General features: G+C 37.3%; 1 protein-coding gene and 2 pseudogenes across 1 annotated transcript; 1 reads left to right on the top strand and 2 right to left on the bottom strand.

The window, feature by feature from the left end:
• LOC112171147 lies at nt 1–2833 on the bottom strand (annotated as a pseudogene).
• Nucleotides 2834–4216: 1383 nt separating this feature from the next.
• Nucleotides 4217–8458, top strand: LOC112174413 (glutamate receptor 2.8). The gene is made up of 5 exons (XM_040509444.1): nt 4217–4570; nt 4894–6140; nt 6725–7037; nt 7156–7562; nt 7671–8458. The coding sequence occupies exons 1-5, from the start codon at nt 4297–4299 to the stop codon at nt 8220–8222; spliced, it is 2793 nt and encodes a 930-aa protein (XP_040365378.1). The 5' UTR covers nt 4217–4296; the 3' UTR covers nt 8223–8458.
• A 5787-nt stretch (nt 8459–14245) lies between these two features.
• On the bottom strand, nt 14246–19266 carry LOC112173670 (annotated as a pseudogene).
• Nucleotides 19267–21476: the final 2210 nt, after the last annotated feature.

Raw genomic sequence — 21476 nt, 5'->3', positions numbered from 1 at the left:
TTACAGCTGAATACTTAAAGAGGTCCAGCCTTCGATCATCAGCTTGTGAAAAACACCTATTGGAGAGAGATTTATCCAAATCAGGTCCCACTTTAGAGTTGTAGCATACTTTGCCACTATTTTAAAACTAAAAAATATAAATGGTTATAAAAAGGCTTAAGAACTAGAAAACCCATTGAACCAAAAATATTTAAAGGAAAAATTTTGCAAATAGTGTACCAACTTAAAGGCCATTAGTAATTTCTATACATAAAGTTCTAAACTGCACATTTTGGTATACAAAATCTGAAGTCCGACCCACTACATAGACAGGACGTCATTGATGTCGTCTACTCTTATGTCATTACACATTTTTCAGAGGGTAATTTAGTACTTTGACCTCCCTCTGACTTTGACTCTCTCTCTTTCTCTCCCTCCATGGCCGCGACAGGAATTCACACTTCCTTACGTTTCTTATTTTCTCTCTCTCACTCTCTCTGATTTGCATACTAACATTTGTAATTCAAGAAGAAGATGAATTGAAGCTCTAGGTGACGTCATTGGGAACAAGAGCAACAGTCGGGACTCTGATTCCCTCGGCAATTGATGCGGCTGAAATAGCCTCACAATTTAACCCTGCAAAATGTAGTTGTTAGTATAGGATAAGCAGGGATCGTTCAGTCCGGGGATTGTAGGGTACACCTACACAAAAAGGTCAATTAACAAATAAAAGAATAAAATGGGGGGTTTTGAAATTTGGTTCCTAATCTACTTAAAATAAAAACAAAACAAATAAAACTATATACAATGATCGACTTCCCTAACCTAGACCAATACCACTCGGAAATTACTAAGTGTAAAAACAGAAAATTCATTTCAACATGCTACAAAAATGTGCCCATCTTTAATGCCTAGATAAGAGCTCAAATGAAAAGCCTCAGCGGATCAATCCATTTATCTGATTCATTCTAATGTAGGCATGGATCGGAAATGTCCTTACCAAGCCTAATACTACTAATTTTCGAAAACACTCAGCGTAATTCTCTTAACTAGTAGTATTATCTAACCCTCGAATCAACTCACACGTGCAAATTAACCATTACACATAGAATTTAACACGTAATTTCTAGAATCGTTTAATCATTCAAGCATGATTTTTACCACCCGTTAGAACTAATTACTACTTGTTTAACTCAGCGTCTTAACAAATAACAATTATTCTTGGCAAATTAAGCAAACACACAAGAACACTCAGCGTGATTCTAGCATGCAAACCTATGAACCTAACTCTGAAAATTACCTAAACACGTAAAAGGGCACAAGATTGTAACATGCATCATAAAAGAATTCTCGAAATTAACTCAATAATAAACTGAAAATCTCAAAAATATTAATAAAAATATTCTGAAAAATCCTTGTCTCCAATTACACAACTCGCAAATTGAAACACACAAAACCGAAATAAAAATTGTAAGTAGAGTCATAGTTACACTTTGAAGCTTTCCTCAGCGGCTTAGCAATACGGTGATGAACTCGTCTCTGCGATGGTGGTGGAGCGTCCTTGACTCAGCGCCTAAGAGCTTTGTAGATTGATTGATGGATGGTGGTCACGGTCTTGTAGGTGACGGAAGTTTAAGGAGTGAATTGGGCAGTCTTGGAATGGTTTTTTTTTTGCCAGAAAGTGATAGGCAATGAATTATCTTGGCTGGGAAGTGATCTTGGCTGGGAAGAGATGCCAATTATGTTCTGGACGTTGTCTATTTATAGGGGAGCATTGGTTGGCTTTTCCAACTGAAACGTCTCCTTTATGGCCTTAACTCCTCTCATAATGGGGCAATTCTTTTAATTTCCAAGCTGAAACGTCTTTCTCTTTTATTTTCTAGCTGAAACATCTTTCTCTTTTATTCCTCAACTGAAAACGTCTTTCTCTTATTTATCTTCCAGCTGAACGTCTTTTCTCCTTTATTTATTTTTCAGTTGAAACATCATTTTCTTTTATTCCTCAACTGAAAACGTCTTTCTCCTTTATTCCCCAACTGAAAACGTCTTTCTCCTTTATTTCCCTTCTTCATTGCTTGGTCAACCTGATTTAATAAAGGGCACAAAATTAAATTCTTTTAGAGAAAATAAAAGAAACTAAAACAATTTAATTTCAGAAAAATACACCCATAAATTCTCTCTTAAGGCCCACAGATTAGCATGACGGTGAGGAATCCTGATCCCGCTAGGATTCTTCATGAATTTTGCGTTTTCTGCCTATTTCACGCCAAACACTCCACAAGACTCTTAAAATGACTCGATGACTCAAAACACGAAACTTAAGGGAGAAACAAGGCTAAAATGGAGCACATACTCATTAATATCGTCGCACATTGTGCTCCTATCAGACGGGTGCAAGTAGAACTCTTTTTCTTTGATCTCTTTCTCTTCGGTCAAAAGGATCGGGTATGAGCGGCATGATGGGGCTGAGCACCAGCGTCAGGAAATTAAGAATGCTCAGCTAAAAAATCTCAGGGTTTCACTGCGAGAACCCAGAGTTGGTCTTGTTGCTGTTGTTGTTGTTGTTGTTCCTGGAATTGAACACCGGGATTGGGATTAGAGGGTTTAGTCGGAGATTCTTTAGGGCGTTGTTGCGGCGCTCATATAGCTTGAAACTGGAGTTCTATTGTTGTTGCTGCTTCTTCGGGGTTGACTTGATCGGCGGGATGTTGCGTCTGACATTGTGTTTCAAAAACACCAGCTTATTAGTTGTTTCCGAGGATCCGGTTAGCATTTGGAAGACTTGTTTGAAAGATGAGGTGTCGGCCTGGACGAAGGTGGTTGAGTAAGGGTTAGCGGAGTCGGATCTGGTCATGGGTTTCGGGGGCTAGGCGGTTAGGGTTGTTGGGGAGCTTGGAGTCCATTGTTGTTGTTGTTGGTGCTGCTTGTGCTGTTGTTGTAGGTGTGGCTGTTTGGAGATGGGAGAGAGTTTGGGTTGGTCTATCTTCTGGGAGAGGTTTCCATTGATGAGGGTCTGAAATTACAGAGAGAAATGAGTGAGGAGAAAATAAGAGGAAGAAGCAGGAGGAGGAGGAGGAGGAGGAGGAGGAGGAGGAGGAGGAGGAGGAGAGAGAGAGAGAGAGAGAGAGAGAGAGAGAGAGAGATTGATGAGATGAGAGACCCTGTTGTTAGCTTGTGCTACTTTGGTTTGGTACAAAATGTTATTGAACACCGGGATTGGGATTAGATGGCTTTGGGGGAGAAACTTGAGAATTGAAGGGTGTGGATTGATGGTAATGGTTGGAATTGCAGAGCTGATCGGGATTGGGAGGGGGGAAGAGAGATGTGTGGCCATAGTGAGAGAGAGAGAGAGAGAGACGGTTGGGTGCCCAGGTAAGAGAGAGAAAGCCAGCTGCTCAGAGTAAAAACTTGAGAGACCAAATTACCCCTCAAATTAGGTCAGATAACACTGAAACTAACGGCATTATTGACGTCGTGTCTAGATAGTAGGTCGGTCTTCAAATTTCGTATGCCAAAATGCTCGGCTTAGAACTTTATTTATAGAAATTATTAGTGACATTTAGTTAGTGTATTGTTTGAAAAATTTTCTCATATTTAAAATCATGCGCTTTATTTAGCTGAAGTGGTGAGAGGGTGAAAATTATGCTACTGTACTAAACCAGAAATTCATTACCCTTTCAGTCAGCCTTCATCAATCCGCAAGACTCAACTTTATAGCATTCATCAATTGTCACGTGCATATATAAATGATGGGACATTTTGGTAAGACTTGAAGTCAAGATTGCCTCCGGTCAATATTCGTTTTTGCCGCCTTAAGACTTGAATTCTCGTTGACCTGATCAGCACCTTAATTAGTTTTATTTATTTTCTGAATCAATTTAATTCCTACTCTTTTTAAAAGGTTTGTTTTTTGGTATATCCTTGTGATGATTACTGAAGCTTAATTAGAACCCTCGTTATTGGTCCAATAAAAAAATGAAAATTAGAACCCTAGTTTGTCTTGTACGATAGAGTATGAATTTGCATCCTTACGACCTGTTTTTTGCTTGCAATAGATTCCAGATCTCTGCAAAGTCAATTTCTTTTGATTGTGATTGTTTAGGTCTTTTATAATTATCACAACATTGATCATTCCACTATAAAATATTATATATTCTGATAGTACCGTATGTGATAGATTGTTTACCATGTCAGAATTTTCAGACTATTCCACCACCACCAAGCCGGCCAATATATATTAATTACTAACTAATATGAATCATCAGTGTAGGTGATTCAAAAAGTTTAACCATCTAGCTTTCCAATTAGGATTCAAATATGCTCAAGAAACCCCGCAATCTTGTTCTTTCTGTCTTTTTTCTGTTTCTTTCTTCATGGATTTGCTTGGCCATGGCACAAAACAAAACCACTACTACAATACCAGTGAATGTGGGTGTTGTTCTTGATATAAATCAGGACTATGGGAAGATTTGGTTGAGTTGCATCAAACTGGCGCTCTCAGACTTCTATGGATCGCATGCTCACTACAAAACAAGGCTGGTCTTGAACATTAGGGACTCCGAGAACAACGTTGTACGGGCAGCTGATGCAGGTTCATTCTACTTAGCTCTATCTTCTAAGTGACCTGAATTTCATATTTCAGCTACTGATTGTATTAATATCTCTTGGTGTGAAGAACTTAATTTAAGTTAGGATCCCATATTGAGAAAATTCTAACGGTACACTAAGCCAAGTAGATTGATTCCTTGTATTAGTAGTAGACTAGTCTCGAACCACTGTATCTCTGTATCGAACTAAACTACTAGATGTATGGATATATTAATATACTATAGACGAACATGTCAATCTCTTTTTAATTTCCATAGATTATAATGTCTTTGCTATAATGATTTCCTCTCTTACATTGTGATGCAGCTCTAGATTTGATAATGAATACACAAGTGGAAGCCATTTTAGGACCCGTGACATCGATGGATGCGAGCTTTGTTATTAATCTGGGCGACCAAGCTCAAGTGCCAATTATTTCATTTTCTGCATCAAGCCCATCTCTTACTTCACTCCGCAGCTCCTACTTTTTCCAAATTACACAGATTGACTCATCCCAGGTGAATGCCATAAGTGCTATCGTTCACAATTTTGGATGGAGACAAGTTGTAGCCATATATGTAGACACAGAATACGGAGAAGGAGTCATACCTTTTCTAACTGATGCATTGCAAGAGGTTGATGTTGGTGTCACCTATCGAAGTGCAATTTCCCCATTAGCCACCGATGATCAAATTCTTCAAGAACTATACAAGTTAATGACCATGCAAACTAGAGTCTTTATTGTGCATATGAATCCGAATCTCGGTTCTAGGCTCTTTGCCAAGGCAAAAGAGATTGGAATGATGAGTCAAGGATATGTCTGGATCATGACTAATGGGTTAGCCAATCGGTTAACATCGATGAATTCTACAGTCATAAATTCCATGCAAGGTGCACTAGGTGTGCAAACATACTTTGCTCAGACAATGGAGCTTGAAGAATTCAACTTCCGGTGGAAGCAACAATTCCTGAAAGACCATCCAACTCTCATTGATGCTGAATTGGATATCTTAGCACTATGGGCATATGATGCAGCTTTCGCACTAGCCATGGCAGTCGAAGAAGTGGGGATCACAAGTACTGTCGACTTATTCCGAACGAAAAAATCCTCCTTCAATTTGACAGATCTTGAGAACATTGAGATTTCCAAGTATGGTACGGACCTCTGCCGAGCCCTTTCGATGACTAGATTTGAAGGCATAGCTGGAAATTTCTACATTGTTGATGGTCAACTTCAGTCATCAACCTTTCGCATAGTGAATATAAACGAGGATGGAGCAAGAGATATTGGATTTTGGACACCACAAAATGGACTCGTGAACAAATTGAATTCGGCAAACACAAGCATACTTTCAACTAATTCGAAGTCCAACCTTAAAGCTAGTGTTATATGGCCTGGAGATTCTCTCTCTTTTCCCAAGGGATGGGAGATCCCAACAAATGGCAGAAAGTTGAGAATAGGAGTTCCTGTTAATGTCGGTGTTCCTGAGTTTGTTAAGGTCACAAAAGATCCAAGCACACATACAACTGAAGTCACAGGGTTTTCTATTGACGTCTTTAAGGCTGCAATAGAGGTATTGCCATATTCTCTTCCGTATGAGTTCATTCCCTTTGAAAATCCTACTGGCTCCATTGCCGCAACTTACAACGATTTGTGCTATCAAGTATATCTTGGGTAAATTTCTTCTCTCTATAATCGGCTATAGTGATCATATATTTATAAATGAACATTTGTCTAAAGGTACTACCAAATGGTGTGGACATATATGTATATATGATAAATTATTAGGTGGTCCCGGACCATAGTACACGTGATGGTCCGGATTAATGTTATTGGCTCATACGATTTGTGTTTGTTTCTTATTGGTCTTTCAATTTAATTGTTTTACCCCTACATGGTCTCCACCAAATTGAAGTGATGTTATTGGCTTGGACCACCACATGATAATGCCACGTGTAATTCCCCTATTTATTAGTAATGAATCAAGTTTGAAATAAACTATTAATTTGAATAAATGAAGAAATAAAATTTGCCAACAAATTAATTTTGTGAAGTATGCAATACTCGTTTCTAAATTAATTGTCTAGTAAAAAAGTACAAAAAAAACTCCTAATAATTTTATGTACAATTATATATGCATACATGTTCATTACACAGAACTATGATGCCGTGGTGGGAGATGTAACAATCAGAGCAAACAGATCATTATACGTGGACTTTACAATGCCATACACAGAATCAGGCATAGTAATGGTTGTGCCAATCTTCGACACCCGGACCAACAATGCATGGGTATTCTTGAAGCCTTTGACATGGGATCTTTGGCTAACAACATCATGTTTCTTTGTTTTAATCGGTTTCGTGGTTTGGGTTCTTGAACATCGAATCAATGAAGATTTTCGTGGCCCTCCCTCACATCAAATTGGCACTAGCGTCTGGTTCTCCTTCTCAACCATGGTGTTTTCACAAAGTAATTCTTCATCATTCTCTCTAATTTTAAATTACATACTAAAAGTTTGCGAGTCTATATGTTACTCATTTGTATTTTGTAATACTTGTAATTGACAATTTACTTGTTCAATGTACAGGAGAGAGAGTGGTCAGCAACTTGGGAAGATTTGTGATGATTATATGGGTATTTGTTTTGTTAATACTGACACAAAGTTACACGGCTAGTCTAGCTTCACTATTAACAGTCCAACAACTTCAACCAACTGTTACCGATATAAAAGATCTTTTAAGGAAGGGAGAAAACGTGGGATATAGGAGCACTGCTTATACTTATGATCTATTGAAACAAGTAGGTTTTGACGATTCCAAGCTCAGAGGGTTTACAACTGTTGAAGAAATTCAGGAAGCTCTTTCAAAAGGGAGCCCAAATGGTGGTATTTCTGCTTTTGTTGACGAAACCCCATACACGAAGCTTCTTGTAGCCAAATATTGTTTGAAATTTACCATGGTTGGACCTATCTTCAAAACTGTTGGGTTTGGCTTTGTAAGATCTCTCATTTTCTCGAGCTCCTTATATCTAAGGAATTAAAAAACAAAAAACTTCTTTTTTATCTTGTTTTTTTAATATATTTGTTGGCGCGTTTTTGTATAGGTGTTCCCAAAACGTTCCCCTCTTGTACCTGACGTATCACAAGCAGTGCTAAACGTGACCGAAGGAGAGAAGATATTGAACATTGAAAACAAATGGTTCAATAAACAAGAAAGCAATTGTCAAGACTCTAGTAACCAACCAGTTTCCAGCAACAGTCTTGGGCTTGCCAGTTTTTGGGGTTTATTCTTGATTGCGGGGCTGGCTTCCATACTCGCACTCATCATCTTTATAGTTTGCTTTCTTTACGAGTATAGAAATATGATTCCCTCTGACTCGGGTGCCTCTAGATGGAGAAGGTTGCAGATCATGTTCGAAATCTTCAATCGAAAGGACCTTGACTCTCATACTTTTAAAACAAGTCGACTACGAGATTCAGTTCAAGCCCCAGTAAGTAACACCTTCGAAGTAGTCGACTACAATTCAAAGCAGACACAGATACATTCCGTATCTTTTGAAGATCAAGAAATACCATCAACTGATCAAGACTCGATGGTGGCAGCCACTGAGGTTGCTATTACAATTCAAGAAATCCAAGCAACTACTCTTGTATAAACTATCTAAGGCAGACAATCATTTGTAATAGTATGCAAAACGTGCATGATTTTTCAAGGGAATTGAAGTAAACTGATTTGACTAACCAAGGTTTTTGGGTCCAAAGGAGCAAATGAACAAAACAGAGAATTATAAGACCTGTTTGTACCCAATATTAGTATATATATCGACCTATCACATGGTGGCGGTTTGATGAATTGAAGAAATTGAGATAATTATTGGTAGTTTATTGATTACACGCATTTTTATGCATGTAATTGTAAAACACTAGAAGTAAGTGGATTCCCAAGTCAATTATAATATAATTAATCAATTTTTTATCTATTTTGTAGAAAATATGTAGAGTTGTCGATTTCGGAAAAAAAAATGACGCAAAATGAGAGCAATTCGTAATTTTCGACAAAATGACGAAATTAGAATGACTTAATTAACCGATAAGCATGGATTGATTAATCAATTGAGCATTTTGATCGAAAGCCACCTATCCAATCACGTGTCCCATTATCCAATGGGACAATCCCACTATCCCATTCACCTTTTCCTCCTCCACACGAAATAGTCACCCATTCTATCTCTCTCTCTCACAGTCACAGAATACATATGGGGACGGATCGGTAGCATCTTAAATTATAGTTAAGATTATACTTCAATTTTAGTCCATTAGATTCTTATGTAATTAAGGGCTGAGATTAAACACTTTATTTCTTTGTTTTCATGTTTAATTTAATTAAATTAATTGACTGATTTTTAATTAAATAAAAAAAGTAAATTGAAAACAAAGCCATAGCTGCCCTGAGGATTCAAAAAGGATTAAGGTAGATCATAGATGAAGATGCCTCCTATTACGTCTTCTTCATCCCTTGATGGAAAATCAAAAGGGATTGAAGAAAGCCCAGGCCATTATCATACATATCTAAACTAAATAATTATCACCAAACCATCTAATTAAAACCCCAAAACTAGAGCATATTTGATGCTTTGCTTATATGCAACACAAACGCATACAAAACCGGCCTGCAACCATCAACAAAACCTACCATATGCTAGATGTTTGGCAAATTCAATCCTAGAATATAACGTAAACTTTTGCATCATAAGTATGAAGGCGAACAAGGGGCGCGCTGATTAAAGTCGAAGTGAAGACGGAGACGTAGTCGTTAAGGTGGTGAGGACGCCAATGATGGCGGAGGTGGCGAAGAGAACAGCTTGGTGGGTGGGACTGTTGGGTGAAGGATTGGCGATTACTCTCTCTCTGGCAACCGGGAAACAGTTTTTTTTTCATTTTTCATTTAAGTTTCTAGAATTTAAAATTAATTAATTAACTGTAATTAAAGATGCAAGAGAAAAATATAAGATTTAATCTCAGCCCGTAATTTCGTACTAATTCAATGAACTAAAATTGAAGTATAATCTTAACTATAATTTAGTATGCCATTGATCTGCCCCCATATATATATATATATATATATATATATATTAACTGTAATTAAAGATGCAAGAGAAAAATATAAGATTTAATCTCAGCCCTTAATTTCGTACTAATTCAATGAACTAAAATTGAAGTATAATCTTAACTATAATTTAGTATGCCATTAATCCGCCCCCATATATATATATATATATATATATATATATATATATATACAGATCCTATCCAGAGCGAGGCATCGCTTTGAAATTTCAGAGCGAGGTTAGGATTTAAGGTCACTTTTCGGTCGCATATCCACATCTCAACCGTTCAGTTTCTAGGTACTAATGTATAGATCATCGCTGCAAAATTTCAGCCAAATTGATGGTCGTTAAGGCATTGATAACTCCCTTAAATTTAGTACGGTTCAGGTTGGACAGATTCAGTTCGTCCATTGGTTTAAGCGAGTTAGATACCTTAAAGACCATCAATTTCGTTGAAATTTTGCAGAGATGATCTATACATTAGTACCTACAAACTGAACGGTTGAGATGTGGATATGCGACCGAAAAGTGACCCTAAACCCTAACCTCGCTCTGAAATTTCAAAGCGATGCCTCGCTCTGGATAAGATCTGTATATATATATATTCTCCTTTTACCTCACCCTAAAACAGCCCCGCACTTCCCAATTTTCATAGGGGGAGGGTTGCTGCCCTCTCCTCCTCCTCCTTCATTTTTTCATATTTTCTTTAGTTTTATTTTAAAAATTTGAAGGATTCACTCACCCAAAGCTTTAAGGATTAATCAAATGTTTCAATCTCTACAAGATTCAACACTTGGGTAATTGTGGGAGTTGTAATTCAAGACAGTTTTAGTTATTTGTGAATATTCTTATTTTCTCCTACACTTCTCTTCTCTTTTGTACTTGAATTTTGTAATTTTAATGTCTATGATTATGGGTTGTGAGTAATTTCCTTGTTGGGAGTTAGGGTTGTGGGTAATTAAGATAATTACTTTTGATGATAATTATCTTAATTTGGAGGATAAGTGCTTCATGAAGAGATTTTATCTCTTTGATGTTGCTTGGATAGTATTTGCAACGATTAAGGAGTGCGCTTATGCATTGATTTGTTAAATTGGATAAGAAAATGGGTTAAATGAGCTGCTAGGTTGTTAATTGTTATATTGATAAATGAGTCAAAAGACTTATACATGAAGTGGGACTTTGAACAAGGAATGTAAGTGAAGCCACGGACATGCAGCTTATATAATTAGCTAGCTTTCTTATTCATCTGGTGCTAAGTCTATTTCCTGTAGGAGAGAGCTATATTGGGGTGAGGGTTATAATTTTGCCCCCAGAAATACTATTCTTTATTTTATTCATGAACAAGTGAACCATCTCCAGTAAGGTATGGCTAAATTTTAGCCCTTTGAAGTATTTTATGATTTTACATTATGTTTTTCAATTTTTATGATTTCATTTTATTTTAATAATATTTTCATTTAGACTAAAATTAATTTGTGAGAAAAAGAAATACATTTTAAGGGGTATACTTGGATAAGGTATTTATGTCATCGAGATTTATAACGTTCATCCGATCTTGTATTTCGAGGATTGACATTGAAGCCATCAATTAATTTTTGCTCCACTTATTTCCAAATGCCGTTTTCCTTTTTGCCTAATCCCTTCGTAGAATTTTCAGAGACTTTCATATATGCAACACAAAGAGCTTCATATTTTTTTCTTGTACAATTCACACCCTTGAGAAAAAGAGTAGACATGCTTCAAATAAGTAGAAGTGTTAAAAGAGATGGTAGAAAGTGTGAGAAATTAGGAAGATAGAATATGTATATATAGGTAAAATGGGGAAAAATGATCGTCTTTTTTCTTGGTAATACAAATCTTAACGTTAGGAATTTATATAAAAAGATTAAAAAAAAACTGAACAACGATTAGTCAGCCGCATGCATGTTTAAATTTTTTGTGTTAATTACATATAAGTGCATCATAGAATGTTTTTTTAGCCATAAGGCCACCAACTAGTTTTTTCCTTCATAAGGCTACTAGATTAAAAAATGTGTTATATTTTGGATATTAAAAATCAATATATTTACATAAATGCCACTATAGTACAAAATCAACATTAATTCTCTCTCTCCTCTCCGGCCAACTTCCGGCGAGTCTCCGGCCGACCTCCGACCAACTTCCGGCGGGTCTCCGATCAACTCCAGTGACCACAAAGCTACTGTCACTGACACCAAAAGCTACTGTAGTTAGCAACAAAAGCTACTCTGATGAAATTTCCGGCAATCTCCGGCAAGGTCACAAAAGCTACTATCACTAGCAATAAAAGCTACTGTCAGTAGCAACAAAAGCTACTTTAGTAAGATTTCCGGCAACCTCCGTTGAGATAACAAAAGCTACTATCACAAACAATAAAAGCTACAGCTTGCCAAATAACCTATGCTCCCCAAAACAAAAAGCTACTATCCCCACCAACAAAAACTACTGTCACCAATACCAAAAACTACTCTCACCAGCAATAAATGCTACTCTCACCAACAGCAAAAGTTGCTTTCACCAACATCAAAAGCTACTCTCACCAAAAACTACTTAACCAGCACCAAAAACTATTACCATAGCCTAACAAAACTACTATCATCGACTAAGAAAGCTATTATCAACTAACACAAAAGCCACAATGAAAAATCAAAACAACTATAAATATACAATGTTGAAGCCATGCACTGCTCAATTTTGAATGTATTGCACATATCATAATCCATCAACGTAATTTGTATTCATGAGCATCATTCACTAGAGTAAGCCATAAAATCCATAGGAATTACCAAAAGCTACACTAGAGCATCATTCTCTCTGCATCATCTAACCCATCTGCCATGATTCAAATCATACTCTTGAAAGCAAGTGCACTCAATTCGAAAGCCCAATCCAGACCTTCACCTCATAGATGAAATTGAATGCCAGATCGGACCTCGACGACTACGAATCATCCCAAAACACCGGTGCGAAGCAATCTGGAAGCAAGCCGAGCAAATGAACTACCTTTGCCTCGCTTCGAGCCTCCACGCCACCGGTGAGGTCTAGATTTCAGTCCGGCGTCGGTGACCATCGCGCTCTACTAGACGATGAGCCCTGAGCGGCTTAGGAGGCAGTTCCAGCAGCTCAAGTCAATACCAAACTGAGCCCTAAACGATGTCGTCGATGCCTGGGCTGCCTCGCCTCGCCTGTCCTCGCCATGCACCTTCATCATCGTCGCGATTCTCCTATCACCTCTCCGATCACGATTATCAACCAGAAATCAGACTGCCGCCGACGACTTCCCGATCTGCCTGTTCCTCTCTTGTTTTCGTTCGATCTATAATAGGTGACGACGGCGGTGCAAGGTCTGGTAGCACCATGCTGGTGGTCGCGGGGATCGGAGGTCAAGACCAAGACGTGAAGGCAGTGGTGCTCGAATTGGAGCAACAGAGAAATAGAAGGAGAGCTTTCTCGTTGAAATTGGAGTGGGCTTCGTTGAAATTAGGGAGGAGGGAGAGAGAGAGATCTGTGATCGATGTAAGGGGTCGATACAATTGGGTTTCCGGTGATTGCAGAGGGAAGAGAAGAAGAAGAGAGATCGGGGAAAAAAGAGAGAGAGAGTGAGAGTTTCTTTTTGTTTTGGCCGGAGGAAAAAGATTCCACAAAGGGTAAAATTGTCAGAGTGTAAATAATTTAAACATACAAGTGGCCTTATGTGTACAATAAAACTTTGGTGGCCTTATAGTTAATTTAAGTTTCAAAATGACACTTGTATGTAATTTTCTAAAATTTTTAATTAAGCTCTTGATTATATACCGTTGGATTACGACCGTTATTTATTATGGGCTTTTGGATTTGTTTTCAAATGTTTGCAATCAAACATGCATTGCATCAGAAGCCAAGCATAATTGACATAATTGATGTTGGTTTTCTGTGGGTCTCACAAAAGTCAAAGGCCACTGATATGGATATTTTTAGACCTCTCCACCTTCCTTTAGACAACCCTTCGGCCTTTTTGTTATTGGAGCCCATAGTTTAGCAAAAAGGCTAGAGATCTCAATATGCCCCTCTTATTAGAGACGGCCTAATTAAGTTAGTTAAAGAAGTCGTAGCCTACTTGGATAAATACAGAGAGTTTTTTTAGTTCAAGAGAAAGACTTCATCTCAGTTTGCTCGTCCAGCAATTTAACCTCCATATAAAGAAGCAACGACAAAAAAATAAGAGGGGACGCACACAACCGCAATCAAAACTCCATTATAAATTTCCTTTTATTTTTCTTAGCTCTAGATTAGTTTCAATGTTGTTCCTTAGTTGTTTGCTCTACTAATTTCAAGCCAATTTACTTTGTTTCCTTTATAACCTAGTACGATTTCAATTATTTTCATTGCTACTTTTGGTGATAGTTTTATATTCCAGTTGTTTACTTTAATGCCATTTATTTTATGCTCTTTACGTTATCGCTCAGTTACTTTATTGCTCTTTACTTTCCCAACCTTAGTCTAAAGCTCACTGTCTTACCTTTTAGCTCTACATTTTATGCCTTTGCACAAGGAGTAGTTTGACATAATTGTTCAGTTACCAATCACCATTCGTGACTCATCCATTGAATAAACCCAAAAGTCATTGTCCCCAAGGCATCGAACCCTTAGCCAGGATTTGTTCCTTCCTCGGCTTTCAATCACTCGCGCTCGCGCACTACATCTACAATTGCACACTTGGTCTCTTGACCGTGTGCTGGCACCCCGCGCAAGACTCATCAAAAATGATGTTTGTTCCTAGTCCCTTGGCTATCTCGGCCAAAACGTTTTTTACAAGCAATAAGACCCGAACCTAAGAGAATCAAGCACAGTGATCAAGTGATTTGTCATGGTTCTTAGCATATATATCAGCCCAAACCTTGTTGAAATCTGCTCTCCACCTTGTCCATTCCTCTTGTTTCTGTTTCAGGCGGGTTAATATGACAGGCAGAGCGAGCGTTGGACTTTTCCGCAGTATGTCCACCACATTAAGACCATGGTCACCATATAAACGTTCAATGCACCTCAAGTTTTGAGCTACAATAGAGTATAAAATAAAATAAAAACCAGCGCCGATGAATACCAAAATTATATGCGCTCAACATTTAAGGAATTATAGAACAGCTTAGAGACACAAACCAGTAAAGTGGTCTTCAATATGAATTTGAGTTTCCATACTGAGTTTATTTTCATTCATGCTGTTCGACAGTTCCTCTGCTCGCTTAGAAGTTGAGCTCATTGACTCCAACAGCATATCTAGCTCAAACCTAAAATTTCCAAACATCAAATCCAAGATGAATTTCCATACGAGAGAGAACATGCCACCATTATCAAGTTGGCGATACATAAAATGAGCTATAAAAAATATATATTACAAAATCAAAACAGATTTACATCGATGTGTAATAGAAATTGTATGCAAGCTCATCATCGTGAAAATATATACTAAAAGGTTGAGCATGAAAAGTTACAAATTCACTTGTACTTTATCACCGTATATTGTGAAATCCAAAAATTTTAACAAAAACAGACATATACCAAAATTACCTATCATCTTCACAACGGAAAAGACTTTCTTCATACTGATTTCTGCGCTTATGTTTAAAAGAGTTATCTTCACTTCTTGAAGTCACAGATACCCAATGGTCATTCAAGACCTGAGCAGCAACTTCTGATCTCTGGCTTGCTGAAGGTATTGGATACTGCAAAGTGACAAGCACCAATGAGTTGCCCACCAAAGATCTAATATATAATCCTATATGAAATACAACCAAGTCATACATCTTCTGGAAGACCTGATTTCACAGATACCCAATGGTCATTCAAAACCTGAGCGGCAAGTTCTGATCTCAGGCTTGCCGAGGGGATTGGATACTGCAAAATGACAAGCACCAATGAGTTGCCCACCAAAGATTTGATATATAATCCTATATGAAAATACAACTAAGTCATACATCTTCCGGAAGAAGGCGATAGCTTGGAGTACTGCATTCACAGTTAGAGAGGTCAAGCTCTTGAATAGATTTTGCCCAATACTTCCCCTTGTATCTTTCCTTTTCTTTCACTCCCTCCATTTTACGCTTTGGCTCTTTGTCCTTCACTGATCGCAATACATGACCATCACTACTCAGAGATTCTGCAATGAACATTTTAGCCATTAAGGTTCTCAGATTAGCAAAGAAACAGAACTTCCTAATAAATCACATGGCAACTCATATATGCCATTTAGAAAATGAATTATACTAACAAAAACAGATAAACAGATATGAGTAATATTACAGTAAAAGAACAATTAAAGTACATACTTCTCATTACACCAGCAAGGAACCCATCTGCAACAATATATCCAATAAGATACAACGTAACCCATAAAGAACCACAAGAAAACCACTTCTATGTAATGGTATTTTGAAAGTTACCAATATTCTCACAGCACTCCAAGGAATCATTAAATTCCTCCATAAGATCTGGATATTTTCCCAATAAATCAGTCACCTGAGATGAGCAGGGGTTTACCCCACCAAAAAAAAAAATGCCAGCAACAACAACAACAACTTAAAATCGAAGCAATATCATCACGGATAATATTTTCTTTGGCTAAAAGACAGTGCTGTATCAAAATAGATCAGGGATAGTGTGATCAAAGTGTAAGCAGATGATGTGTGACTTTAGAAGCATCAAGCTATTGGGTATAGCATAGTAGCACATACCAAATTTTGTAAATCATTCCTTGTAATAATCCCATTGCTATAACTGCGGAGGCACTTCAAAAATTCCTGGTAGTCATCTTGGCTGCACAAACTCTCATTAACTTTCTCACAGAAACCGAATGCCTGGCTGTACTTGCCTGACATAAAATAAGAGACCACCATAAGCACAGTTGCTTTATGAAAAGATGCTAAAATTGTTAGAAATTTTAAAAACCGCCACCTGATGGTGCACTGAGATTTAATAAAAGTAAGCAAACAAGGAACATCAACTTGCCATTTGGAAAATTTCTAATCTTACCAACACAAAACGGGAAAACAAAAGCTTGTCCTGGTTTATGAACAAATATTCAAACAAGCAGATAATCCTAGTGAAGAACTTTCAGACCAGCGGAATTTTTCTTGCACCCAAAAAACACAAATAATGTGCATTTTGTTTTTTAACTTTTGTAGACATTCATCACACAATAATCATCAAGAACACAGCTCGTCTAACCTATAATATGTCAACAACTAACAAACAAAAAATGCAACAAATTTTAGAAAATGTTTGTCAATTACTGAATGCAAACATTTGTGTAGCATGACCTACTCACTCACTCTTCAAGGTGTCTTTGTCATCATTAGGATTAAAGTTAGCATTTGCTCCAAAACCTTCAACATTCCTGAAAGATTTTTTTTCTCTGGAAAACGCTGCAAGTTGTAGTCTCTGTTGTTATCAGTCTCCAGTTCTCTATCTTCATGGTCATGATTTCTCCTATCCCTATTCTCCATCTCAGAAAAACGCTTCCTCTGCTCCTTCAGTACTTTCATCATTCCGTTGTCATCATCTAGCTCAGGACGATCAACACTAATATCATGATCACCATGAGAAGTAATCTTATCCACCCTATGTTGCTGTAAAAAGAAGCCAGCAAACCATTAAAAATGACTAAGTAAAACAGAAACAGAAAATAAGATAAAGTACAATGTAATTACCGTGCCAATAGGCATTGGTTGCAAAGTGGGTATAGCAGAGCTCTGCTTATTAAAACAGGGATATGCACTGCAACCATATTGCCCCTGATTAGTTGAAGTCGTTGCTGACATATCTGGTGGTAAAAATCCAGTGAACTCATCCAGCAAATCTGGTTGGTCATCAAATAGAGAAGCAACCTGAAAGTTCACATAAACTACTAAGAACATGGAGGAGGAATATTTCCAAGCGTCAAAAAGAATAGGGCAATGACTCAGCACCATTAAACAATCAAATTTTACCTCCTGGTAAACCTCATTTACGTCCTTGTGCTCCTTTACATACATATTCACTATGTTGACGAATGACTTGTATACCCGCTCATCGTTTTGGAAACGTTTCTGCAGGACAGATATCCCTCAATCAATCAGTAAGTAATAAATCTTAGTAGGTGATTTAGGGAAAGAGAGAAACACCATACTATATATTCACCTTCATCTTGTTTAAAAAACTGATAGCTTGTCCGGGCTTAACTGTCCTTATTGGTTCCACTTTCCGAACAATTATCTCAAAACCCTTTGGCAAGAAGGTATTAAACCCCAAAAGTAACTTGGTATGCCCTTTAAACAATTCCATTACTCTTGCAATGACACCTACCATGTCATTTCTGAAAGAGACGGTAATATTAGCAAAACTCCATCAGCAGCTAAATCACCAAGCTATCTATTGCAACGGAACAAATTACGGGTATAGTGTTACCTTTCAGGCTTCAAAAGGAAATCCTTCAAGACCTCAAGAAACATATTATACTTTTCTCTTTGGTCTTGAAACGTGTCCTCCACTTCTTTGATGTATGTACGAGCATCATTCATCGACAATTTCTGTGAAGCTGTCTTTATTGGTTCCACTTCCTCAAGAGTTATCTCAAAACCCTTTGGCAAGAAGGTATTAAACCCCAAAAGTAACTTGGTATGCCCTTTAAACAATTCCATTACTCTTGCAATGACACCTACCATGTCATTTCTGAAAGAGACGGTAATATTAGCAAAAATCCATCAGCAGCTAAATCACCAAACTATATATTACAACGGAACAAATTACGGGTATAGTGTTACCTTTGAGGCTTGAAGGGGAAATCCTTCAAGACCTCAAGAAACATAATATACTTTTCTCTTTGGTCTTGAAAGGTGTCCTCCACTTCTTTGATGTATGTAAGAGGATCATTTGTCGGCAATTTCTGTGAGGCACCTACTCCAACGCTAGCAACAACATATTTGCCGAAATACATGGCACATCAAAAATGTCAGTACATAGAACTTCTTCCTATAGTTCATATGCTACCAACATGCTCTTGATAATTATTCGCTCAAGGCTAATCGCCTATAACAACACAAACATAATGAACTCTGAGATGGAAGATTAACTCTTTTTTTGTTCGGTACAGGAACATTAACACTCTCTCTGACCAAAATAAGCTAATGATCAACCTCATCAAACCACAAAACCAAGCATGAACCTAAACAATTCAACACTTCAAAAATCATGCAACAGAGCACAAAAAGAGAGAGAGATTAAGACTCACGAGTCACCGCGCGAAGAAACAAGCGGCAATGATTGAAAAGAAGCGAACGCTTCGTCTGTTATTCTCTTCATTCTCTTCATCCCTACCAAACCACCAAAACACAGACTCAAATCACAACTATTAAACCAAAACAACTACGAAGCCATCTTTCTGCAAATGAATTGTTCAAAATAGTTACTTTCTTCCATTTTACTGCTCACAGATCTCTCCCCGGTAACAAAATTAACTCCAATCGCTCACACGGAGAAGAAGAAGAAGAACAGAATTTTTTTGGAGGCCGAGAGGAGGAGAGCTCAAGTTAACTATTTAACTATTTGTACCCATCAAATATCTAAACAGACCAGCAAAATAAATTTTGACTATAACTTTCTGATATTATCTTGATTTTAATAAATTGTGACGATGGTTTTATGTAGAGGTGGGTTTGCAAAACTGAAAAAAAAAAAAGAAACAAACTACAAAGACCCTCCTAGTAGAAGTCCAAAACACAAAAAACTCCTCAATTTTTGGTTTTATACATCTAAGGACAAAAGTTTACACTTAAAGACATTTTGTCTTTAGCAAGTTTCACTTTCTCTTTAAGTTTTAATCTTTCCCTTCAGTAAAAAGAAAATTGACGGAGCGTAGTGGGTCCATGCTTTTGAATTTGTTTGTTTAACCATATTGCAGGTATAAATCCATCCTCTATACTCGAAGGTAAACGGTTATTTTTACCATTCATAATTTGGATTGTTGATAGACTTGAGTTGATTGCTATCTGCAAAATTACTACTAAGGAACTGCAAAAAGAGAGAGAGAAATTGAGAAAATTAAAAACCTATAGAGATAATCTTAGTAGAGATTCTCCCAATTACTGGGATATTATCTATAGACTACAGATTAGAATCTATAGAATAGAAGAGGAGATAGATAATCTCTTAGATGTTCTGGAAGAGGAACAAAAACCTCTTGATTATTTGAGCATTGGTTAGATCCGCACATCACTGGTATCAGAGCTTGTAATATAGCTCAAAGGAGAACCCCTCCTTAATGGGGACAATGTCAGAATTGTTATTAGAGAAAATAAATTCTCTACTAAAAACTTCTGATGAGAAATATCAAAAGCTGTTACTAGAAATATCTAAATGTCAAACTCATCTAGAAAAATTACCAGCTATAATCCACCAATTGGAAAGATTGGAAAACAAACTGGATTATATCAAGGAACTTCCAAAAGCGGAAGAAGAAAAGCTGACAGTTGTCAGTAGAAAAATCAATGAACAGCAAAAAACGCTAGATTCTATGAAAAATATACTGAAGGACAAGAGAGTGCCTACAGTAAAAAAGAAAACTAATGGATTCAAACCATTAGAAAAACCAGACACAAATCGTGTTCCAAACATGATTTTTCTGGAACCATCTACTAGTCAGACTAGTATCCGGTATGAAAACCCGGAAAAAAGAGAAATGAAGATGTTAAGCATCTTTGAAAAAAAGAAAGGAGTACAGCTCCTTAATGCTGAAGAGTTCGAATTCAACGAAATTGAACAAGAGGTAAAAAACTCCTCAATCCCAAAATTAGATTTTAAACAAATCTACAGAAAAGGAAAATTTGATCTGATGGATAGCCATCATTTTAAACTACTGGAGATTACAACCCCAGCAACAGCAGGTGGAGAGACTGATCCTCTACTGATCACTCCAGCAGAAGTAGCCAGAGCTCAAGGAAAAAAGTATCAATTTATGCATATTGGAGCAGTCCAAGTAGGCATAAATCTGCTTGCTCGTGAAGGAATAAATTGTTCAGTCCTATGTGTTCTACAGGACAATAGGTTAACAGACTTCCAAGCTAGCTTGTTTAGGACACTTGAAGCATCCTTGTGCGACCAGATAGCATATTTCAACTGCTTCCCCAACTTTACCACCAGCCTGAAAGATGCAGCTCACTGTCTCCGACTGAGAGTCAAGACAGATGACACATCAATGAAAGAAGAAATGCAAGAACTTGCAATAGTATATAGAATATACTATAAATTGATGAGTACTACAGTAGCCCCTAAGACAAGGATAACAAATATCCCAGGTCTTACTACTGGATTCCTCACCAATCAGAAGAACCATTCACAGCAAATCCATAAAGTTACTTGGAATGAAGTAACTTTTCCTCTTGAATGGAAATTATCCGGTCCAAAAAGGCAACCGGAAAGAGCAAAAGCAAAGATCTACAAGAGTAGAAAGACTGGAGAAATTAGTCTTAATTTTGACAATCACAGAAAAAGTGATGTATGTCATGAGAATCTCAGGATAAATAAGAATAATCTTCTGAGAAGAAGCTACAGCACTAGAGAAGCTAGTGTCAGTAGTACAAAACCCACTATTGAAGAACCAATTTCTGAAGAAGAATTGGAAGCTGATCTGAACAGACCAGTCCATATGTTCAGAACTAAGAAGCTCTATGATCTTTATGAAGAAGCTGAGAATTGCGAAAATCCTGAACGATTAGAAAAACTACTCGAAGAGATGAAAGAATACAAATCCAGAGAGACAAGAAAAGTCTTTCC

This window comes from Rosa chinensis, chromosome 6, assembly GCF_002994745.2.
Source record: "Rosa chinensis cultivar Old Blush chromosome 6, RchiOBHm-V2, whole genome shotgun sequence".
In the NCBI taxonomy this organism is placed as follows: Eukaryota; Viridiplantae; Streptophyta; class Magnoliopsida; order Rosales; family Rosaceae; genus Rosa; species Rosa chinensis.
The sequence above is the reverse complement of the archived record's forward strand: the minus strand, read 5'-3'. Positions and strand labels throughout refer to the sequence as shown.

Excerpts from the sequence above, each read along its gene's own strand:
- LOC112174413 (XM_040509444.1), top strand. The coding sequence starts at position 4,297 with ATGCTCAAGAAACCCCGCAATCTTGTTCTTTCTGTCTTTTTTCTGTTT. Across the intron at positions 6,141-6,724 it reads TCTTTAAGGCTGCAATAGAG|AACTATGATGCCGTGGTGGG; the intron begins GTATTGCCATAT and ends TTCATTACACAG. Across the intron at positions 7,563-7,670 it reads AAACTGTTGGGTTTGGCTTT|GTGTTCCCAAAACGTTCCCC; the intron begins GTAAGATCTCTC and ends GTTTTTGTATAG.